The 19,315-nt window shown below is 38.4% G+C and overlaps 1 protein-coding gene across 1 annotated transcript in view; it reads right to left on the bottom strand.

Annotated features, from left to right (window-relative positions):
• Nucleotides 1-19,315, bottom strand: part of FAM135B (family with sequence similarity 135 member B) — a gene marked incomplete at both ends in the record, with an annotated part of 144,170 nt that overhangs the window by 36,938 nt on the left and 87,917 nt on the right. Inside the window, one exon of the mRNA XM_082045143.1 lies at nucleotides 17,849-17,975. Within this exon, the coding sequence (XP_081901269.1) occupies nucleotides 17,849-17,975 (127 nt within the window). The remainder of the gene's footprint in view (nucleotides 1-17,848; nucleotides 17,976-19,315) is intronic.

The following is a 19,315-nucleotide window of genomic DNA, read 5'->3' as shown; positions in this document are numbered from 1 at the left end:
AAAGTTCTAAATGTCTTATACTGACAGTCTTAGAACCAAACATTTTGATTTTGGATTTCAAATAAAACTTCCGTTGTTTGTTTGTTTTTTTTTTTTCCATTTTTTTTTTCTTCAAGATCATGTTGAGGTAAAAAAAATGTATCATACAGCTTAAAGGTCCAAAACAAAACAAAAAGCTTTTATCCATGACCAGGTGTTGGTTTGCTGTGTTTTTTTTTCCAGATTTTTCCTTTAGGGAACATTTCACATAGTTTTTTTAAGTTTCTATTTGATAGAAATGAAACCAAATTCTGAAATCTTCTCAGTTTGTCTGAATTCTATTTCCCACATCACTCTGAAAACTGAACTTGGTGTCTTGAGGTCAAGTTATATATCATCACAAGTGTCTACAATCATGATGGTTCCATGTAAAAACATACATAGCATATTCTATAGAAGTTTTTAAACAGTTCAGGTGATGATGAATAAGAAGAGAAAAAATGCAATTTCCTCCACCTGATCTATGGGGTTATATATCACCACAGAGAAAATTAAAGCCATAAAAACATTTCTTTCGCAGTAAATTAAGCACTGGAGAAGATGTCTCATGAAAGTTAGAGCAGGTGTCTGACAGGAGGCATACTTCTTCCAAGATGAGCACTGAATCATCTGGCACAAGAAAAGTCATATGGTTTCCTTTCCCTCTGTTGGATATATGTATGAAGATAACACATATTAGTCCACATTTTCATCTTGTTATTATTAAGAGTCCATGTAGGGAACATTCACAAGACACACTGAAGTATCCTTTGGCTAAGAGATAATACAACAATAGTGAATAATGATTTCAAGGGAAAAAAACAGCAGTGGATTTTCAAACCATTTGGAAATAATTGTTTATGCAAAAAAGGGTTCAGCTTAGATACGTAGATAACGAGATAGACAGACACACACATATATATAAAGCTGGTCTTTATATGTAATCTTAAATTTAATATTTATAAATACACACATGGTGTAAATTCTATCCTTCTAAACAAACGCAGTGCTGACATCAAAAAGGGCCTTAGTACGTTGTCCTTTCTGATTAAAGAGAGTCCATCCTACTCACTCACAGATAAGGAAAGCAAATCCACTTCTGTCGCTGTGATCAAACAAGGACCCCTGAGCTGAAGCAGTGCCTTGTTATTACACATCACTGCAGGCAACAGGCATAAAACCAGTCAAGTTCTAAAAGGACACTTGTTTACAATTTTTTGTCTCTCCCACCTGTATGTACACAATCACACATGTAGAAGCAGATCCTGTTCAGTGGCGTAATGCAACAGTGCCATTAAAATCAGCATTCGGAACAACAGAAAATACCAAAAATATTTTAATTCAATTTTCATACATAGCAACAGGGAAGGATACATTCAGCTGCTACTCTGGATGGGGTGTAGATGGCTTTATGCTCTGTAATCATGCAGCTTAGCAGCTGGCAGAGGAATTTAGCTCTTTGCATCAGTCCTATGTATTATCTGATACTCAATAATTGAATAAATAAATAAATTAATGTTCCTAAAACCAGTACTAAAACTTTTAGAAGTTTGCAATTAATTACATAGGTGGCAATGATCGAAGCTTTAACACATCCCAGTTTGCTCACAGGAATGGTGAAATTGGTGTCCAGCAAAGCATTTATATTTATCTATGAACATGTCCAGCTCAGCTTATCACCTTGGACTCCCTTCATAGCACACAGAAAGAAACAGACATTTCTGGAGCACACTTCATCCTCTTTACTTCAAATGTTGCTGTTATAATGTGTTATTCACCAGAAACGCTCCTTGCTTTGCACAGACTGTATATGAAGGAAAATTAAACTAGAAGCTTGGATGCGGACAATTCAGATATGGGCAGAGAAGTTCTACCCCAGTGCTTACTAAAAGGTAATTAATATATTTTTGAACTGTACTCTTCTCATGAACTGTGATATTTCAGGGCTTAGAGGTAACAGAGCTTCTATTTTAATTTACTTTTTTAAATTCTGAACCTTTTGAGGAAAGAATCGGGTTTTAAATGGGGGGCTGTATTTATGCCAGCATGGAAACACTGAAATATCAATGTTGATAAAACAACGTAGAAAGATCAACAGGCTCTGTTTTTATACAGTGGTTGTCATTTACAAAATCTGAAGTGCATCATAAATAAATCAGTACCATTTTCTGGGTTTTACATTGGAGAAAACTAATTCTCAGAATGATCACCTGAACAACTATTTCAGAGGACGAAAACTGCAGGGCATCCTGGATTTGAATAGATATTTTCTTCCCTCAAACAGTGTGAATGTTTCAGACATAATGATTTGGGTTCTTCACCCTATGGTAACTGATGGCTCCAAGGAGGTGACAACCAGTCCCAGAGCATGTATTTATCTGGATCTAGTGTGATCTTGGAAAGCTCTAACTGAGAGAAAAAGCAGGAACTGGATGGACTAGAGAAGTGGTTGTGCCACTGTACTCAGCACTAGTGGGGCCCCTCCTTGAATACTGTGTTCAGTTTTGGGCCCCTCATCATAAGAAAGACATTGAGAGACATGGTTTAGTGCTAGAGTTAGGTTATGGTTGGACTCTATGATTCCAAGGGTCTCTTCTGACCAAAATGATTCTATGATTCTATGACATGAGATGGAAGTGAAGAGTCATGTAGGGAAGTGAAGGTCCTATCTTGTGTTGCCCTCACAGTGTTCCCTGCAGGAGGATATGGCCATGCCTGGTAAAAGAGTCAACCGAAGTTACTTTGCCAGAGCATGTGGAATAGTTTGGATCTGACAACCAGATTAGCTAAAGCCAGTTCTCTTGCAGATGCCATTTTTCTCATAGTGTTTGTCACAATATGCTATTAAACATAGTGAACTTCTATCATACTTGCATGCACCAAACTACTTGGCTCAGTATCGCTTTCTGATGCACAGACCCAGAGCAAATGGTCACTCCAAAATGCTCTTTATTTAATAAAAGCAACAGCGAGGACCATAGTTTCCTATTTAGAAATGCCAGGCTCTATTAAATACTGTCAGTCACCACTACAGAGAAAGTGACTTCAGGCTTGGATGTCTGTTCACGTATGACTAGAGCTACAGGAATAATTGATTTTACAGGTTGATGCCCAAACAGGGGAAAAAAGAACATGTTAGGTCAACTTAGAACGAAATTATTTTCTTGTTCAGAGTGAAATGAAACACGCTTCTTTTTTTTTTTTTTTCTGTTTTTTCTTTTTTTTTCTTTTTTTTTTTTTTTAATTTACGTGGGTTTTCTTTATTTCTCTTTTTTTTTTTTTTTTTAAAGACATTCTTAATAGTGGTTGTAAGTTATCTAAATATTATGTTTTCACATTTCAAGACTTGTCATTAAGCACCATAACAGACCTTGTATACCCTCTTAATGCACTACAGATACAAATTAAAACATACCTTGTACTCATCTGTACATTGTGAAGTTAGATAAATTGCCACGAGCTGAATCATAATCAAACACAGGATGTCATAGCAATTTTTTAAGCTGGGGAACAGTAAACAGTAGGACGCAGAGAGGATGTTTTTATAGAAAATTTATTCCAACCTACTATAATATATGCCTGTTTCACAGTTTCCCACAAAGGTGGTGAACTGATCATAACACCCCTTCCTATCTCTCAGCACAGTATTTGGGATCTCCCACTTGTTAGGAAAATGGCATACCATTGGGCTACAACATAGATTATGAGAACTAGGCTGACACTGTAACCTCTGCACACCATTCAGTTTTGAGAAATAACTCAAGTTGCACTGCACTTGTCCCACTACTGCTCCATCTGGGCTTTCTGAAATTTGACTCCTTTTTTATCCTTCCAAAACAGTCACCAAAATTGCTTTAAAACTTCATATCACAGTGATCAAACATTTGATGAGTCCTGTTATTAATATGGAGTATTATCACTGGAATCAGTGGAAGAGGGTCCTGACTGATATGCTGCCATCAAACACAGGATCAACTCAGCAGTCTCATTGAAGAAATCTACCTATAACAACCAAGCTTGCTTTCTTTATGCAGCAGATCATGACAATGAAAACTTAGCTTGGGCCTAGAGAAATTTGCCAAGAAACTGTGCTTGAGTTGTGTGAAGACCTTGAGACAGCAGCACACAAAACTGCTTGCTGTTTTAATCATAAAAATCCCAATCACTCATCATCTTGCTACTCTCTTAAAATAAAACTATACTCAGCTATAAATATGTCCATATACAGAGGAAGAGTTAGTTACTCCAAACACTAGAGCACCAACTTGTCGTAAAAGATGAAGGATGGATTTTTGGTGTTGCCACAGCCTGAAAAAGTTGCTCATTTTGAAGACTGTGCTCCAAATTTGGAGATTGAGTAAAAGATACCAGCCAAGAAGATCTGGCACTTATGGTACACAAATCAAGCCCAAGTGATACACAACAGTAGCCTGAGTTACAGAAACATATTTGAAGTGAAAGGTGTACTCACTGGTGCAAACTATTGACTTTTTATCAGCATTACCTATAAGATGAGCAGAGTTAAAAAGACTCCACGGATAGAAAGTGGGGAATTTGGTGACAAAGTGAACCTGGATCCTGATCTATGGGGAAAGAGAAATCAGATGGAGATGTGAGACTGGAACCTTACTTTGGAAGATGCGCAATAAGAAATGGGAGAGGATGGATTGCTGGTGACTCCAATAAGTAGTACTCTGTTTCTGGAATTTGCTTCTCAGATATCATTGAGATTAATGCTTTTGGCATTTGTACAGAAGGAAAGATTCAAAGGCAAAGACAGGTATCCTCCTGTCCAAAGAAAGGAACATATAAAGAACCAGACAGGTAAAAAGTGCGGAAAGAATACTAAGAAGATTAACAAAAAAACAAGTCCCACTTGAATGGCATAATCAATTTCCTCATTTCCAGTTCACATTTTGAGGAAAGAAAACCTTTACGAGTTTGATGTTGCCACAAGCAAAATCTGAAGATGATTATTCAAGTATCATGCAAAATAAAATAAGAGATATTTGCTTTTCTTAGGAAACCTAGAATTCAAAGATGTCAGACCAAAATGACGCATTTCTCTATATTCCCCGTCAGTCCAATGGCCTGAGCTTTTGCTCACTGGAAAGAGCTGTGGGGAACAGATATCTATTGTCTTGCAACAGCTCATGGTGACATAAAGAAACTAAGAAGGCTTGTGAATTATTTTAGTATGAAGGGTATAGGGACATAAGCCTCTTGGGATTTGTGATACATTTTCATTCCTGCCTATGAACAACATGTTTACGACTTGCATTATTTGCTTTTCAGACTACTTCTGCAGGTGGCCACAATCACTTTGAATTCTGTCATTCTACCCCCACTGATTTGGCTTCTGAAGTGACTTCTACAGTAGGTATTACCTGAAAATAGCATCCCAGTGGATTATTTTGTTCCTGATCACATAGAGTCTCGTAGGAGAGAAGGGATATGGCACAAACCATAACCACCAACCATTTACGTGAGAGATTTGCCAAGTTTTCAGTGTAGAGATCTCTATAATCAGAGCAGTTGCTGCATGCTAGTCAATTAGCTTTGTCTTCACAAATGGAGATAAAAGTTAAAACAATCATAATATTATTTCTGAACTCCTCCTTAGCTTGGTAAATTTAAACACTACTAACACTGTCAAACAGTGGCTAAAGAGGAAATATTTAGTTGTCTTTTGGCAGTGACAAATTACTTCAACCTTTATGGGTTCATTTTTTTAAGCAGTTTGACATTTCGTTACTAAGGCAGATTTTTTATTTTATTGTTTCTTTCAGTCTGTTACACAACCACGGTATTACCAAGTAGGTTCCTATGAGTCATATGCAGGTGGGAAGAGAAAATGTCTCTATTGATAGTACCATTACTTTTTTATTATTATTTGCAAATGTTCTTGCATGTTCCCCTTTTTCTACTTGGTTCACGATTGACTTCTTGTTTTTTCTCCAAAGATGTGAGCAAAATAGGATTTGTATTCATAGAATCACAGGATCATTTTGATTGGAAGAGACTCTGAGGATCATCGAGTCAAACCATAACCTAACTCTAGCACTAGATCATGTCCCTAAGAACCTCATCTACAAGCCTTTAAACACCTCCAGGGATGGTGACTCCACCACTGCCCTGGGCAGCCTGTTTCAATGCCTGACAGCCCTTTCCATTAAGAATTTTTTCCTAACATCCAGTCTAAACCTCCTCTGGTGCAACTTGAGGCCATTTCCTGTTGTCTTATCACTTGCTGCTTGGGAGAAGAGACCAACCCCCTCCATGCTCCAACCTCCTTTCAAGTAGTTGTAGACAGTGATAAGGTCTCCCCTCAGCCTCCTTTTCTCCATGATAAACAGCCCCAGTTCCCTCAGCCACTCCTCATCAGACTTGTGCTCCAGACCCCTCACCAGCTTCATTGACCTTCTCTGAACTCTCTCCAGCACCTCAAAGTCTTTCCTGAGTGAGGGGCCCAAAAATGAACACGGGATTCCAGGTGCAACCTCACCAGCACCGAGTACAGTGGAATTATGACTTCTCTAGCCCTTCTAGCCACACTATTTCTGACACAAGCCAGGATGATGGTGGCCTTTTTGGCCACCTGGGCACACTGCAAGTTCGTATTCAGCCACTGTAAATCAACACCTCCAGATCCCTTTCCACCAGGCATCTTTCCGGACACTCTTCCCCGAGCCTGTAGTGCTCCCTGGAGTTGTTGTGACACAAGTGCAGGACCTGGCACTTGGCCTTGCTACACTTCATACAGTTGGCCTCAGCCCATTGATCCAGCCTGTCCAGATTCCTCTGTATGGCTTTCCTACCCTCCAGCAGATCAACACTGTCACCCAACTTTTGTGTCATCTGCAAACTTACTGAGGGTGCTCTCAATCCCTTCATCTAGATCACTGATAAAGAGATTAAACAGAACTGACCCCAATACTGAGCCCTAGGGACACCATTCTTGACTGGCCGCCAACTGGATTTGCCTCCGTTCACCACAACTCTTTGGGCCCGGCCCTCCAGCAAGTTCTTTATCCATCACAGAGAACAACCATCCAGGCCATGAGCTGCAGCTTCTCCAGGAGAATGCTGTGGGAAATGGTGTCAAAGGCCTTACTGAAGTCAAAGTACACAACATCCACCGCCTTTCCCTCATCTACTAGGTGGGTCACCTTGTTTTAGAAGGAGATTGGGTTGGTCAAACAGGACCTGCCTATCATAAACCCATGTTGACTGTGACTGATCACTTGCTTTTCTTGTACGTGTCATGTGACATCACTCAGGATGACCTGCCCCATGACCTTCCCTGGCATCAAGGTCAGACTGACAGGACTGTAGTTCCCTGGATCCCCCTTCCAGCCCTTCTTGGCTCTGAAGATTTGTGTAGGCTCTGTCAAACTGGATCAAAACAGAAGTCCAACAAGTCTTGTGTTTTGCAACTGACCACAGTAAGTATCAGATATTCACTGAGGAGACAGAGGTAAACACAAAAAAGAAAATCCAAACCGAAGCCCTGACAACTTCAGAAATTCCTCAAATTGCCCAAATATTGGCATGAGCCACAGTCCTCACTGTACCCATCCTTTGTGAAAAAGGACTGTAGGAATTGTCAGTGCTGTCATTTTGCACAATCGTAGCAAATCCTACAAAGTTCAGACAAGCACCTTCCAGCAGTGTGTTATACCAACTATCTTATCGTTTATAAAAATTGAAAAAAAAAAAAAAATTATTGATTCAACATGTGATTTATTTTCAAGTTACCTGGATTTTGTCCATTATTCTATTGTGAAAAATAATCAATAGAAGATCTCTTGCAGTAACCTACTCCAAGGTTTATTGTAAAAAACAAGTAAGACAAATCAATTTCCATTCCTTTCCCAGTTATATTGCTGAAGACAGTTCTGCAGCTCAGAGAGTTCTACAACTCAGATAATTCAAGTTTTCAACGTGACCAAATGATATCCATTGGATTTTTTTCTTAACAATGTTCCAAGACCTGGTTTTTTGTTTGTTTGGGTTTTTGTTTTGTTTTGTTTAGTTGGTTTTCGTTTTTGTTTATCTGGTGTATTACTTTATTTCAACGATTCAAACCCAAAAATAATCAATTTACAGCCCTGGTTACAGACACCTTCCTTCTTGCAAACAGTCCATACAAGAAATGCTCTTCTTTGGCCTAGGTGCTATAATGCTGGCCTGTTTTCTTTGATGTGGGGGGATGTGTTCTCTATGTTTTTTGCTGCCAGGAAACAGCTCAATATCTAATACTGTCATTATGCTGCACTCCTAAAGTCTTCACTTATGGCACTGTCAGGCAATGAATCATTTATAACTCTTTGACATGCATGCAAATATACATCAAATTGCAAAACCAATTATGAAACAATATACAGTCTTTTTATCACTTCAGAAATCCAGAATTTCTATTTTAATAATGAAACACAAGTAATGACTAATCAGAAACTTTGCTGGGTATGTTACTTTAAGGTAATTATATTAATTTGGTATAATTTACTGCAATAAAATGGGGAACTTTTGAATATCTGGAGCTGTATAAATTTGCATAAGTATTACATTTTCACAGGTTCATTTTCTTAACCTTGTAGATACCTCCTGTATTATGCATGGTACATATACCAGCCCTCAAGTAATTTCAACTCAAAGACAATCAAATTTCATGAGCCATAAGTAGCTTACCATTTATCCTGCAGACCATCATTTTATGGTTTTAAATAAAATACTTCTAATGATCAGAGCAGAAAGATCATTTGACTGACAGCTCTGGAGGGTCAAACTGTATTTGTTTACAAAATAAACAAAATATGTAGAGCAGAAACAGTGCTTTGTCTCCCTCAAGATCATGACTTATCACTGCTTTGGAGGCACCTCTATGTCCTATTCCAGCTTTCACCCTTGCTTCTCATGAGTCAACTCTGTCTACCACCACCAGGTAGATCTAATTCCAACAGAGACGTTGAAGATTGTCTCAAGACATGACAAAAACCTGTGAGATGACAATGACTTTTGGCTCAGGTTATCAAAAAGCAGATACATAGTGCCTTCAACTAACTTTGTGTCTTTCTCTTGCACAGAGAAAGAGTTTGGGAATAGCTTGAGAGTCCTTATTGTAGCCTTTCAATACCTAAAGGGAGCTTATTAGAAAGATTGGGACAGACTTTTTAATAGGGCCTATTACAATAGGAAGAGGGGTAATGGTTTAAACTGAATTAGGGTAGATTCAGGCGAGATATAAGAAAAAATTGTTTTACACTGAGGATGGTGAAACACTGGCCCAGGTTGCCCAGAGAGGTGGTGGATGCCCCATCCCTGGAGACATCCCAGGCCAGGCTGGATGGGGCTCTGAGCAACCTGAGCTGGGTGAAGATGTCCCTGCTCATTGCAGGGGCTTGGACTAGATGTCCTTTAAGGACATTTTCCGACTCAAACCATTCTATGATTCTGTGAACATGACCAGGAAGGTAAAGTGCTGGGAACAGGCTGTTGGCCTTATCTGACTTGCTAGAAACCAGAGGCCACAGATGAATAATACTGTAGCTCCTTCACACTTCACGACACACCCAGCCATCCTGGGATAACAAAGTGACTGAGTGCACAGACATCATCAATGCACCAGACCCTATTAAAAAACTGTACTATGAAGCTGCGAACAGCAGAAGTAAATGTTATTGTAAACCCACACTGACTGGAAGCTTGATTTCACAAGGTTTATGCAAATCGAAGGAGTAGTGTAAGCTCATATGCATCTGACTGTGTCTAGCTTATCCTAAATAAATCCTTAGACACAGATTCTCATCCCAATACTCACATCTAACTGCCTGAATACTCACACACTTTTCTTGGCTATGCAGAGAACTTTCCTGAAGCATTACCCATTCTACACTCCAGTAGAAACTCTGAACATGTGATTAAGTCAAATCAACATCAGGAAGAGTTATTCTTGTACTGAAGAGCATCTAATGCTCTTACCTTGCTATGAAACTTCAAAAAATGCTTTATCTATACTGGATAAACTTTCGTCTAATGTTTTTCACCCCTGTCTGGTTATACTTTTGAGAATCATAACACACTGAGCCATTTCTATTCTCTTAGTGCATTTTTTTCTCTTTGTCAGACTGCTGAAACTTGTCTGATCCTCAGAGAACTCATGAGATCATTGAAGCCAGGGCAGTCATTTGTGCACACGCTAATCATGTGGAGACTGCACTTCTAAATGTTCCTCCCAATCACTACACCAAAACTTACAATTCATATTAGCTGTGAAACTGATTCTTGAGTTGTCATGACTGGCATGATGGCTTTGAACAGAGGTACATGCTCTGGCTGTTACTTGAAGATTTGTTTTTACAAAACAAGACAAAGTGGTTGGAAAACAAGGATATTTTTTTTATTTTTTTTTAATTTTTTTTTCTCATTCCCCAGTCCCTGAGCTGCTGTCTGGGACACTTGCCAATAGCGAAGGGTTGGCTTCCAAATGATGGATCTTGACTGTGCTGTTGTTGGCATCTGTGCTTCTGTTGGAAATGCTGTCAGCTCAGAATCTATGAGAGGCCTCCTATCAAGAAGCCTTTCATCATCAGTCAGTGGGAATTATTGTAGTGTTCTTGAGGGCGTATGAAAATAATTTTTCAACAAAGTACCACTGGGAAAAAATACTGAGAGAAAAGAAAAACAGAATCCTAGAGCACTCTATCGAAAGGCAGAGAGCAGCCAAGTCCACTTCCTAAAGTGAAGAGTAGAAAGACTGCTCCTGCTGTTTGTGCACTCCATTTCAGGGAAGAAAGAAGGAAAACATCTGTCCCAAGCCCGCTCCTATAAACCTGCTCAAAAATCAATGCTAAAATTGAAGGGAAAATGATAACTCAAAGAATGTCAATCAAGTGAATGACTGTGAACCACATCAGTGGCTTTCAGCCCCAAAGTGAGAAATTACGGTGATGGGAGCCAAATAAGTTCTTCAGCATATAAGTGTAATAGTAGCTGTGAAAGAGAAATGAATTCTCCTTGCTCAGTCTGCCTTTTACCGCTCTACTCACAAATACTCTAAATTGGTGATAAAAACCTTCTTCTCAGTTATACAAGTCCAGGTGTGATTGACTTTTTCACAGTGATATGCAGCGAAACAAGGAGATTTGTAAAGAAAATGTAGCAGTCTGATTCTTTCCAATACATAAACATTGCAGAAAAATAGGAGGAAAAAAAAAAAAAAACAACAAAACAACTGGAATTTTTCAAAAGGAACCAATTATCAGCTCAATATGAGCAATTCCTGAGGATTTTCTCTAGGAGACTCCATCAACCTCCTGTCTCAAGTCTCATAAGAATCTCCAGACGATTTCATGACATTTTCATTAAACACCCACTGTGAAAAGATTGCAAAGATTTTTCAGCATCACATTTTAGGCCTAATCCCAAATTAAACTCAGTTTTGAACTCTATATTATGCTGATCATCGCCTTGCTGTACCCTGCATATGCCTGATCAAAAAGTAAGAGCCAAAAAAAAAGAAATATGTCAATGATTAAAGAAACCAGTTATTGTCACATTATTGGCTACCAGGGTTTTTTTTTGCTACAGCTAGGAAATCATTTAGTTCTTTCTAAAGATCAGCCATCTATCTTCAGGAAATGGAAGATTAAAGACTTCATCAGTCATTATCACAAATGGTGCTCTGAACACACTGATTGAAGATACTTGTTATTATACCTCATAAAGAACAGTATATCAGCCCTCTTACTATTTCAGAATTATTATGCATTGGACATCTGCTGGAAACCAAATCACAACTAATCACCATTTGCATAAGTAAGGCATTGAAAGTATCCTGTGCTTTTAAAACCACTCATTACGAACACATGCTAACACATGAAAGATATGCTTTCCATACCACACTCACACCAAAGCAGAGAAGTCTGAGACCAAAAAATAAAGCCATTTCCAAATAAAATTGGCAATTCCAGATGAAATTCTGATGTAAACTACATTTCTGGAGTCTGGATTTTTTATATGGAATAATTACAAGTAAAAGCTATTTTAAATACTGTTTGTGATTTTTTAATTAATTTATTTGGGGTTTTTTTAGATGTTGAACAACATATACAACTTACATAATGAAGTTCTAAATCAGTAAAATCAGAATCTTAACGATGCCTTAAGTTTGCAAATAATCAACTATTGTTTATAAAACATCTCCCTTGGTAGACAGTTAAGAAAAACAAAAACAAACTTAAAAAAGGCTTGGCAATTTCATAGCCCTGTAGACACAGCAGGTCTAGGAGGAGATAGAGAAGCTTTGCTAATTTCAAAAGGAAAAAAGAGAAAAATACAAATTGCCCTTCCTTGAAAATACAATATCAGAGTTTCAGTCTTTTACAAAGTTTTAGTTCTTTTGCAAAGCTAACACCTTGTTTTTCCTCTTTTCCCCACCTTGCCTTGTTTCACCTTCCCTCACCCCTTCTCTGTTCCCTCTCCCTCTGCCTCCCATCTTTTTTTCATATGATTTTATTTTGGGGTCAGGACATAGCACATGCCCTGGAACATACAGAAATAAATAAATAAACAGAAACAGGAAAAATGGAATTTAGTTAGAAAGATGGCTGCTATGCCAATAAATATGAAAAAGGATAACAGGAATCTCTACATTAACATTCCTATGTCTGAAGAGGAGTGAAATTTGCAGCTATGAATTCCTCTTCTCCCATCTAACCAGGGATTTCTGGGCATACTCCAATTCCCACAATTAATCCTACATGGGCTATTCTCTGATGCACTGTCTTCCTTTTTCAAGAAGTGGAAAAGTGAAATATTGTGGCCAAAAGGCCATTAACTATACAGAAGAAAAGAAGAAGAAAACACAGATGACTCCTATGTGACATAAAAAGGTGGGTTTGAATAATGCTTTTCTGTTAGGCTGAAACAGGCTAGGTTTTTCATATGTTGCCGAAAAGATGAAAATATTAGCAAACTGTCTGTGGAAAAGAACTCTTATCATCAATGCAATTTTATTTGAATGACACTCCTAGTTCTTGTATTATGCCAGGCATGAACTTTATGTCTTTTGGAGTAGCTGCATCAGTGCTAGATGGAAAAAGAACACTTCTTATCAAACACCAGTGCTTTATTAATGAGAAGTTGTATGATTAATCAATTTGATTACTTAGAAGTCAATTTATCTGCAGTGCAACTGCTACCCAAGTGAAAATAAGATTACTATGAGTACAGTTTATTAATAACCCCAGTATGTCATTGACTCAACTTGATTATAACACAGCGGGCATGTTATGCACAATATTACAAAGACACTAAAACAGTCTCACGACTCTGGATATGGAAGAGGTGTATGGTACACAATAAGGCATAAAAGTCCTGAAGTGCAAGTGACCATTCAATTTTCAGTTCTGCAAGGAACATTTAGTTTTATCGTAGATGTAGGGTTTGCAGGTATCTTTCAGCATCCAGCTCTGATGGCTGCTGAGATCACCTGAAAGCATGAGTCAGTGTGACGTTCACATACAGACTTCGTAACATCCACCATGACCTCCTGAACTTCCTCACAGCCAAAAGCAATTTAGCAGACCCAGAGGCAAATTCAGGTGCCCTTGAGGGAAGCAAGTCACACACAGCCCATGAGTCTGATTCACCACACTAGATCTCCCAAGCCTGCAGTAGATACAGTCCTATTTTGAGCCTACTGTTAATCTATTGTGATATATATTCCCCATGAGTATAGGTTATAGGCTGAAGAGAGATCGAGAAAGTACTAGCACTTTTTCTTATTCTGCAGATTGCTCTCTACTTGTTTTTTAGAACACAAAAGCATTTTCCTTTTTATTTATCTGACAAAAAAATGTCATATTTCAATAAGAAATATCTTTGTTGTCTTAATTTTGCTTGGAAGAAAAAGTGTAGTATAGATAGAAATAAAATATTGAAGAGGGAAGGAAGGAGGAATGGAGAAATAAAAGATCCTGTTTTCTGGATAGATGAAAATAGGATTAGTTACTACAACTACTTTGCTAATCCAGGAGATGACAAAATTGTCAGTGTTATTCAGAAGTCATTTGGGGGGAGCTAGGGAAAATGCACATGTGCAATCCAAAGCTGCTGGCATTTAATTAGTCTCCACACTGAGAAGTCAGAAGTGCAGAACAAGAACCCTTCAGGATCTATTATTAAGCAGTGGCACCTCAGCAGCCCAAACACAGAAGATTAACTCAGGAAGTGGCAAAAGGAGTTGATGATTGATGTGGACTTTCTTTAGACATGAAGTCAGTCACTTGCATTTTCAGTAAGGAAAAAGTAACTCAACTATGTTCTCTAGATTAGAACTTCCACAATCAATCTATGACCCTAAAACAAAACTTAGGTTTCTGAGGCACCTATTTTTTGACAGGAATAAAAAAGTAAAATGGGGTGTATGAACTAGAGATGACATGTCAAGACAAGAGTCCTCTACTTTGTATTCGAGAGATATCTGGAAAATATGACTTAGTAGTATTAACATCAGATTTTAGCACAATTCTGGCTTTCCTGAGGGCTTAGTACTACTGTGAATCCAGCCACTACTCTACTGAAGTGATGTGTTCAAATATTTTCTGAACTGTGTGTCATGGGTTGACCTTGGCCAGCCTGCAGGTGCCTACCAAGCTGCTCTGTCACTGCCCTTCCTCAAGACAACAGAGGGAGAAAAATATAACAAAAAGCTGATGGTTCAAGGCAAGGACAGAGCAGCCAAAACAGAACATGCTTGGGGAAATTGATTTAATTTGTTACCATTTAAACAGAGTAGGAAAAGAAAGAAGAACAAATCTAAAAGCACCTTCCTTCAGGGCACAACCACCTGCTCCAGCATGATGTCCTCCATGGGCTGCAGTGGGACAACCTGTATCAGCATGGTCTTCACCACAGGGTGAAGGGGGATCTCTGCTCTGGCACCTGTAATACCTCATCTCTTCCTGCTTCATTGCCCTTGGTGCCTACATAGTTGTTTCCCTCACATTTTCTCACTCTTCTCTCTCAAAGCTGCTATACAGAGTTTTTTCCCCTTTCTTAAATATGTTATCACAGAGGTGCCACCAACACTGCTGATGGGCAAGCCCATTTTGGCCAGCAGTGGGTCTACCTTGGAGGCAGCTGGAACTGACTTGAACGTTGGGACAGCTTCTGGTGTCTTCTCACAGAAGCCACCCCTGCCCCTATCTCCTTCAGCTTCCAAAACCTTGCCACATAATCTGAATATACCACACCATTAGTCCATCTACTGAGTACGATGGCTCTAGAAAGGGCAAAGTTTACTTCTGTCAGCAAGTCTGCTTCCTGACTTTGTTAAATTTATATCAAACCTATGAAAATGAATAAACTGTGGACATAGCAAATGTCTCAAGACACAGTGAACCACTGATTTTCCAGGGGTTTTAAGCCACGCATCTCCTAGACCTGAGAAAGAGGGTGCAATAGGAATGATTTGAGTTCCTATCTATTACAGGCTTCTGCTTAAATTGAAATATTGTGGAAAAATAATGTGGCTGCAACCTGGGGTGGGAAAAAGCATGTTTTGATTTACTAACAATAGGTAAGCTGCAAATAATGAAAGTCTAAACTGTTTGTAGTCTTACAGAGAACTGAATAATCAGATTCAGTTCCCTAGAAAATACATCAGATGGAAGACACCTGCCCAAGAGATGCATCTTAAGAGCTTAAGCCCGGAGACTTGTGAGATCAAGGAAAACACAGAAATGTACATAAAAAGTAGAAGGATCCAAACTCATCTTTGCAGACATGAAACAAAACAAAATAAAAACCCAGACAGACCAACATTAACTGTTTCACTGCATTTTATGATGTAAAAAGGAACTAAACAAAGTCTATTTAAACCTCGCTTTCCCATGTCTTACTTCCCAGTGAAGCTTTGTTTGCCATGGAAGACAAAATATGTTAATTGTTCTAGCCTAGATTTAGTCAGTTACGTCAAATCAGAGTAGCTTTCAAATGAAAAAATGTGGTATATATTGACTTAAGGTAATCAACAGTTACTAATTTGCACATGAAGTTCAAACAAATACATACATAAAGTGAGTACAGAGGTTTGCAGTTGTCATCTAAAGAAAAGGGTAGGATCCATTCTCATGCGCAGTGACAGTGACTGCAAAATTCTCCATATCTGGACATGCCTATAATCCAGTTGAGGCTACATTTAACATGCAAATTAAAAAAAAAAATCTGGAATAGAATCTACAAATTTGTAAAGGAAAGTAAATTTGACCAACTGTAAAGCATTGCAACCCTGTAAGAAATAATATTACTCCTCTTCCTTCCATTCCTTATAGCTGGATATAAACACGCACATAAACCAGCAGTCACAAGCCTCTCACTTGGACTTAGGTTTAGCCCCACAACAGTTTCTTTTCTAGCACTGAATTTTTATATTTTTATGTTACACCAAGAGAAATAGTCTTTACTGATTATCATACATCACGGATAGCATGTGCAAAAAGGCCATCACAGTCTATTACATTAAAATGCTCAGATCAAGAACAGGTGTCAAAACTTACATAGGCTTCTAAAGCAAAGCAAATGCATATCTGACAGTGTAAACTTCTGGAGGAAGACTGTGCAGCATTATATTTATGATTATTTGGTGTGTGATGTTCAGATGACCTGAAGTGTCGCAGAGTGCTAAAGCCAGTTCATGATGGAGTGTTTTCATTTTGGTATTTAATAGGTCACCTGCTAGGATAATAATTATGCTCTCATTAAAAAAAAAAAAAAAAAAGAGAGTGGAGAATTAGCCTTTCCATTTATCTTCTTACAACATAATTTTGTCCAGGGGATATGAAAAGTAGGAAAGACTCCCCAAAGAAACCTCTCTCTTGTGTGATGTACAGAGACAAAAAGATGAGTCTACAGAGACAAACACTTGAATTGGTTATTTTAATTTATATGATGTGAGTATCTATCGGAGAGGCAGAGGTTGAGGTCAATTTGTTTGCCAAAAGCATACAATTACCCAATGGTTCAGATAGAAGCCACAGGACAAACATTCTCTCAGTCTGAGTTAATTCCCTGTTAGTTCTGCACCAGCCGCTCAAGGCTAGCATATTTTTAACATTTATACAGAACAGCTCTGACAGGAAAGGTTGAGGGAAGCTGAGGGCAGCATGTTAATCAGAACCCTTTAAACAGGGTTTCCTAACAAGTTAATTTCTGGGTTGAGTTTCTAGAACTGAGGAAAACTTTCTGATGGAAAACACTTCAAAGCTAGCGGTTAAAAAATTAATTATTGTTTTCTAAACAAACAACTTTGTACTAGAAATTACACAACAAGCTCTCCACTTCACCTGTGGTATGTAAAAAGGTCAGACATGCACTAATTGTGACATCTGCCTTGAGTAAGGCACCCTGTCACCACCACACACAACATTTGATACTCCAGACACAAACCCTACCTTCTCAACATCCTTACTAATGACTCAAGTCCTCTGGCTGACGAACACAAGACCTGAAAGCAAATATGTTTTACTGAATAATTAATTTTACCTTACAGCACACACCTGGTCAGATGAATCCTGCTTTAGAACTGTCAGTCAATCAGAGGTATATACATATATCTTTAACATTTCTGAAATTATTCATATAGGTGGGGGTCGAACCCAGGAACTGTGTATCCAAGTGCCAGCTGGTTCATGTAGAAATGTTTGAAAGGATCTTTTCTAACAAAATCCCCCTTCTAGAGATATAAGACAGGGCATTTTCTTCACAGATAATGTGAACATTCTGTGTGACCAAATGGAAGTAAGACATCATTGTTCATGCTCCTTACCTCTGAAGAAGTAGGTTTGCAGTAGCCAGCTCCAAACACTAGATTTTCTAAGGACATACTGGACTGGTCTGGTCCTGCCTCCAGGTTTCCTTTACCAAGCCATGAACCTTTCCCTGGGCGAGCAAAACTAAAAGAAGAAAAAATTGAGAAGAAAAATAATCAGAACCATGTTGTTAGGGAAGAGTCATCATTGTGCCACTGTTATTTTGTTCCTTGGAATATGTTTGCAGTTTTGGTTTTGTTCTTGTTCTTGTTTGTTTTTGCTTTTATTTATTTCAAGCTGACACTGTAATTCCAGTATTCACTAGCTCAAATGATGTGAATGGAGCTCTCTTTCTTGGCATTCACTCTCTCCTTTTTCTGCTCTCTTGCAGATCTTTTTTTTCCAGCATAACATCTCAAGAATACAACCTGTCTGTCTATCCACATAGATAATACTCATCCAGCTTCTCATCAGCTTTTATCTCTATTCATTCAACATTTTTCTCTCTGGCTTTAACCATATCAGACTTTCCTCTTTAAACTGTGCATGAAATCTCTTTGCTATCAATATCTTTTATTGCTCATTCAAATATTTTAATACAGATTGTAAGTTTAGTTCCCACTTCTCACTTTCTCATGGCATAAGCTTCCAGCATCAAGTTGACAAGATTTCAGCCCAGAACATGTATTTCCTTTTGCTGGGTGTAGTCCATTCACTGGGGATATGTTCTCCCGCACCTATGTGCAACATGAATTTGCCGTCATCCAAATCCTTCCTCAAAAGTCTGATATAATTGAAGTTGTTTTAGTGCTGAGGTAATTACCTCTCAGTGATGACTCTTATGATCACAGTGTTGCCTTCTAAGTGTATCTTTATGTCTCCTATCTTATAGCGTGAACCCATTAAGAGTGGAACACCTTGTTTGGTGTTTACTCAGAATTGAGCCCACCAGAGTTCCGATGCTTAGCTGGGGTTCTTATTCTGGATTAAATCTGAGCAAATGTCTACATCCCAGTTAATGATGTAGGCTGCCTTAGCATTGCTGGAGAGGAATCAGCATTTTCAGGATATGAATTCTGAAGCAGTGATTTCAAATAGGTTAAACGAATTTCACTCTCAAAGTGCTTATTTCTTATTATGTACTACAGAGAGAGGTTAGGATGGTGCCTCATAAACAACTGAAGTTAGGTGGGATAAACCTCATTGTTAGTCCCTGGGATAGTGTGTTTTATATATAAACTGCATCAAGATCTCAAGAGAAAGATCAGTCTACTTGTCGCAAGTACAATAAGCCAAATTACTGAATCTAAATTGTGATGCAAGCAACCAAAATTGTTCTTAAAAAGCATGTAGGCAAAGGTGGCATTGAAATGACGAACTGCAGAGAAAAAAGAAAAACACATTTGCTGTTTGTAAAGCCACTGAGTTTGTGCCACAGCTTTCAGATTGGCATCTCTATCCACAAGCACATGATGCCCATCCAA

Source organism: Streptopelia decaocto (genome assembly GCF_964273445.1).
Source record: "Streptopelia decaocto genome assembly, chromosome: 2".
Classification (NCBI taxonomy): Eukaryota; Metazoa; Chordata; class Aves; order Columbiformes; family Columbidae; genus Streptopelia; species Streptopelia decaocto.
The sequence above is the reverse complement of the archived record's forward strand: the minus strand, read 5'-3'. Positions and strand labels throughout refer to the sequence as shown.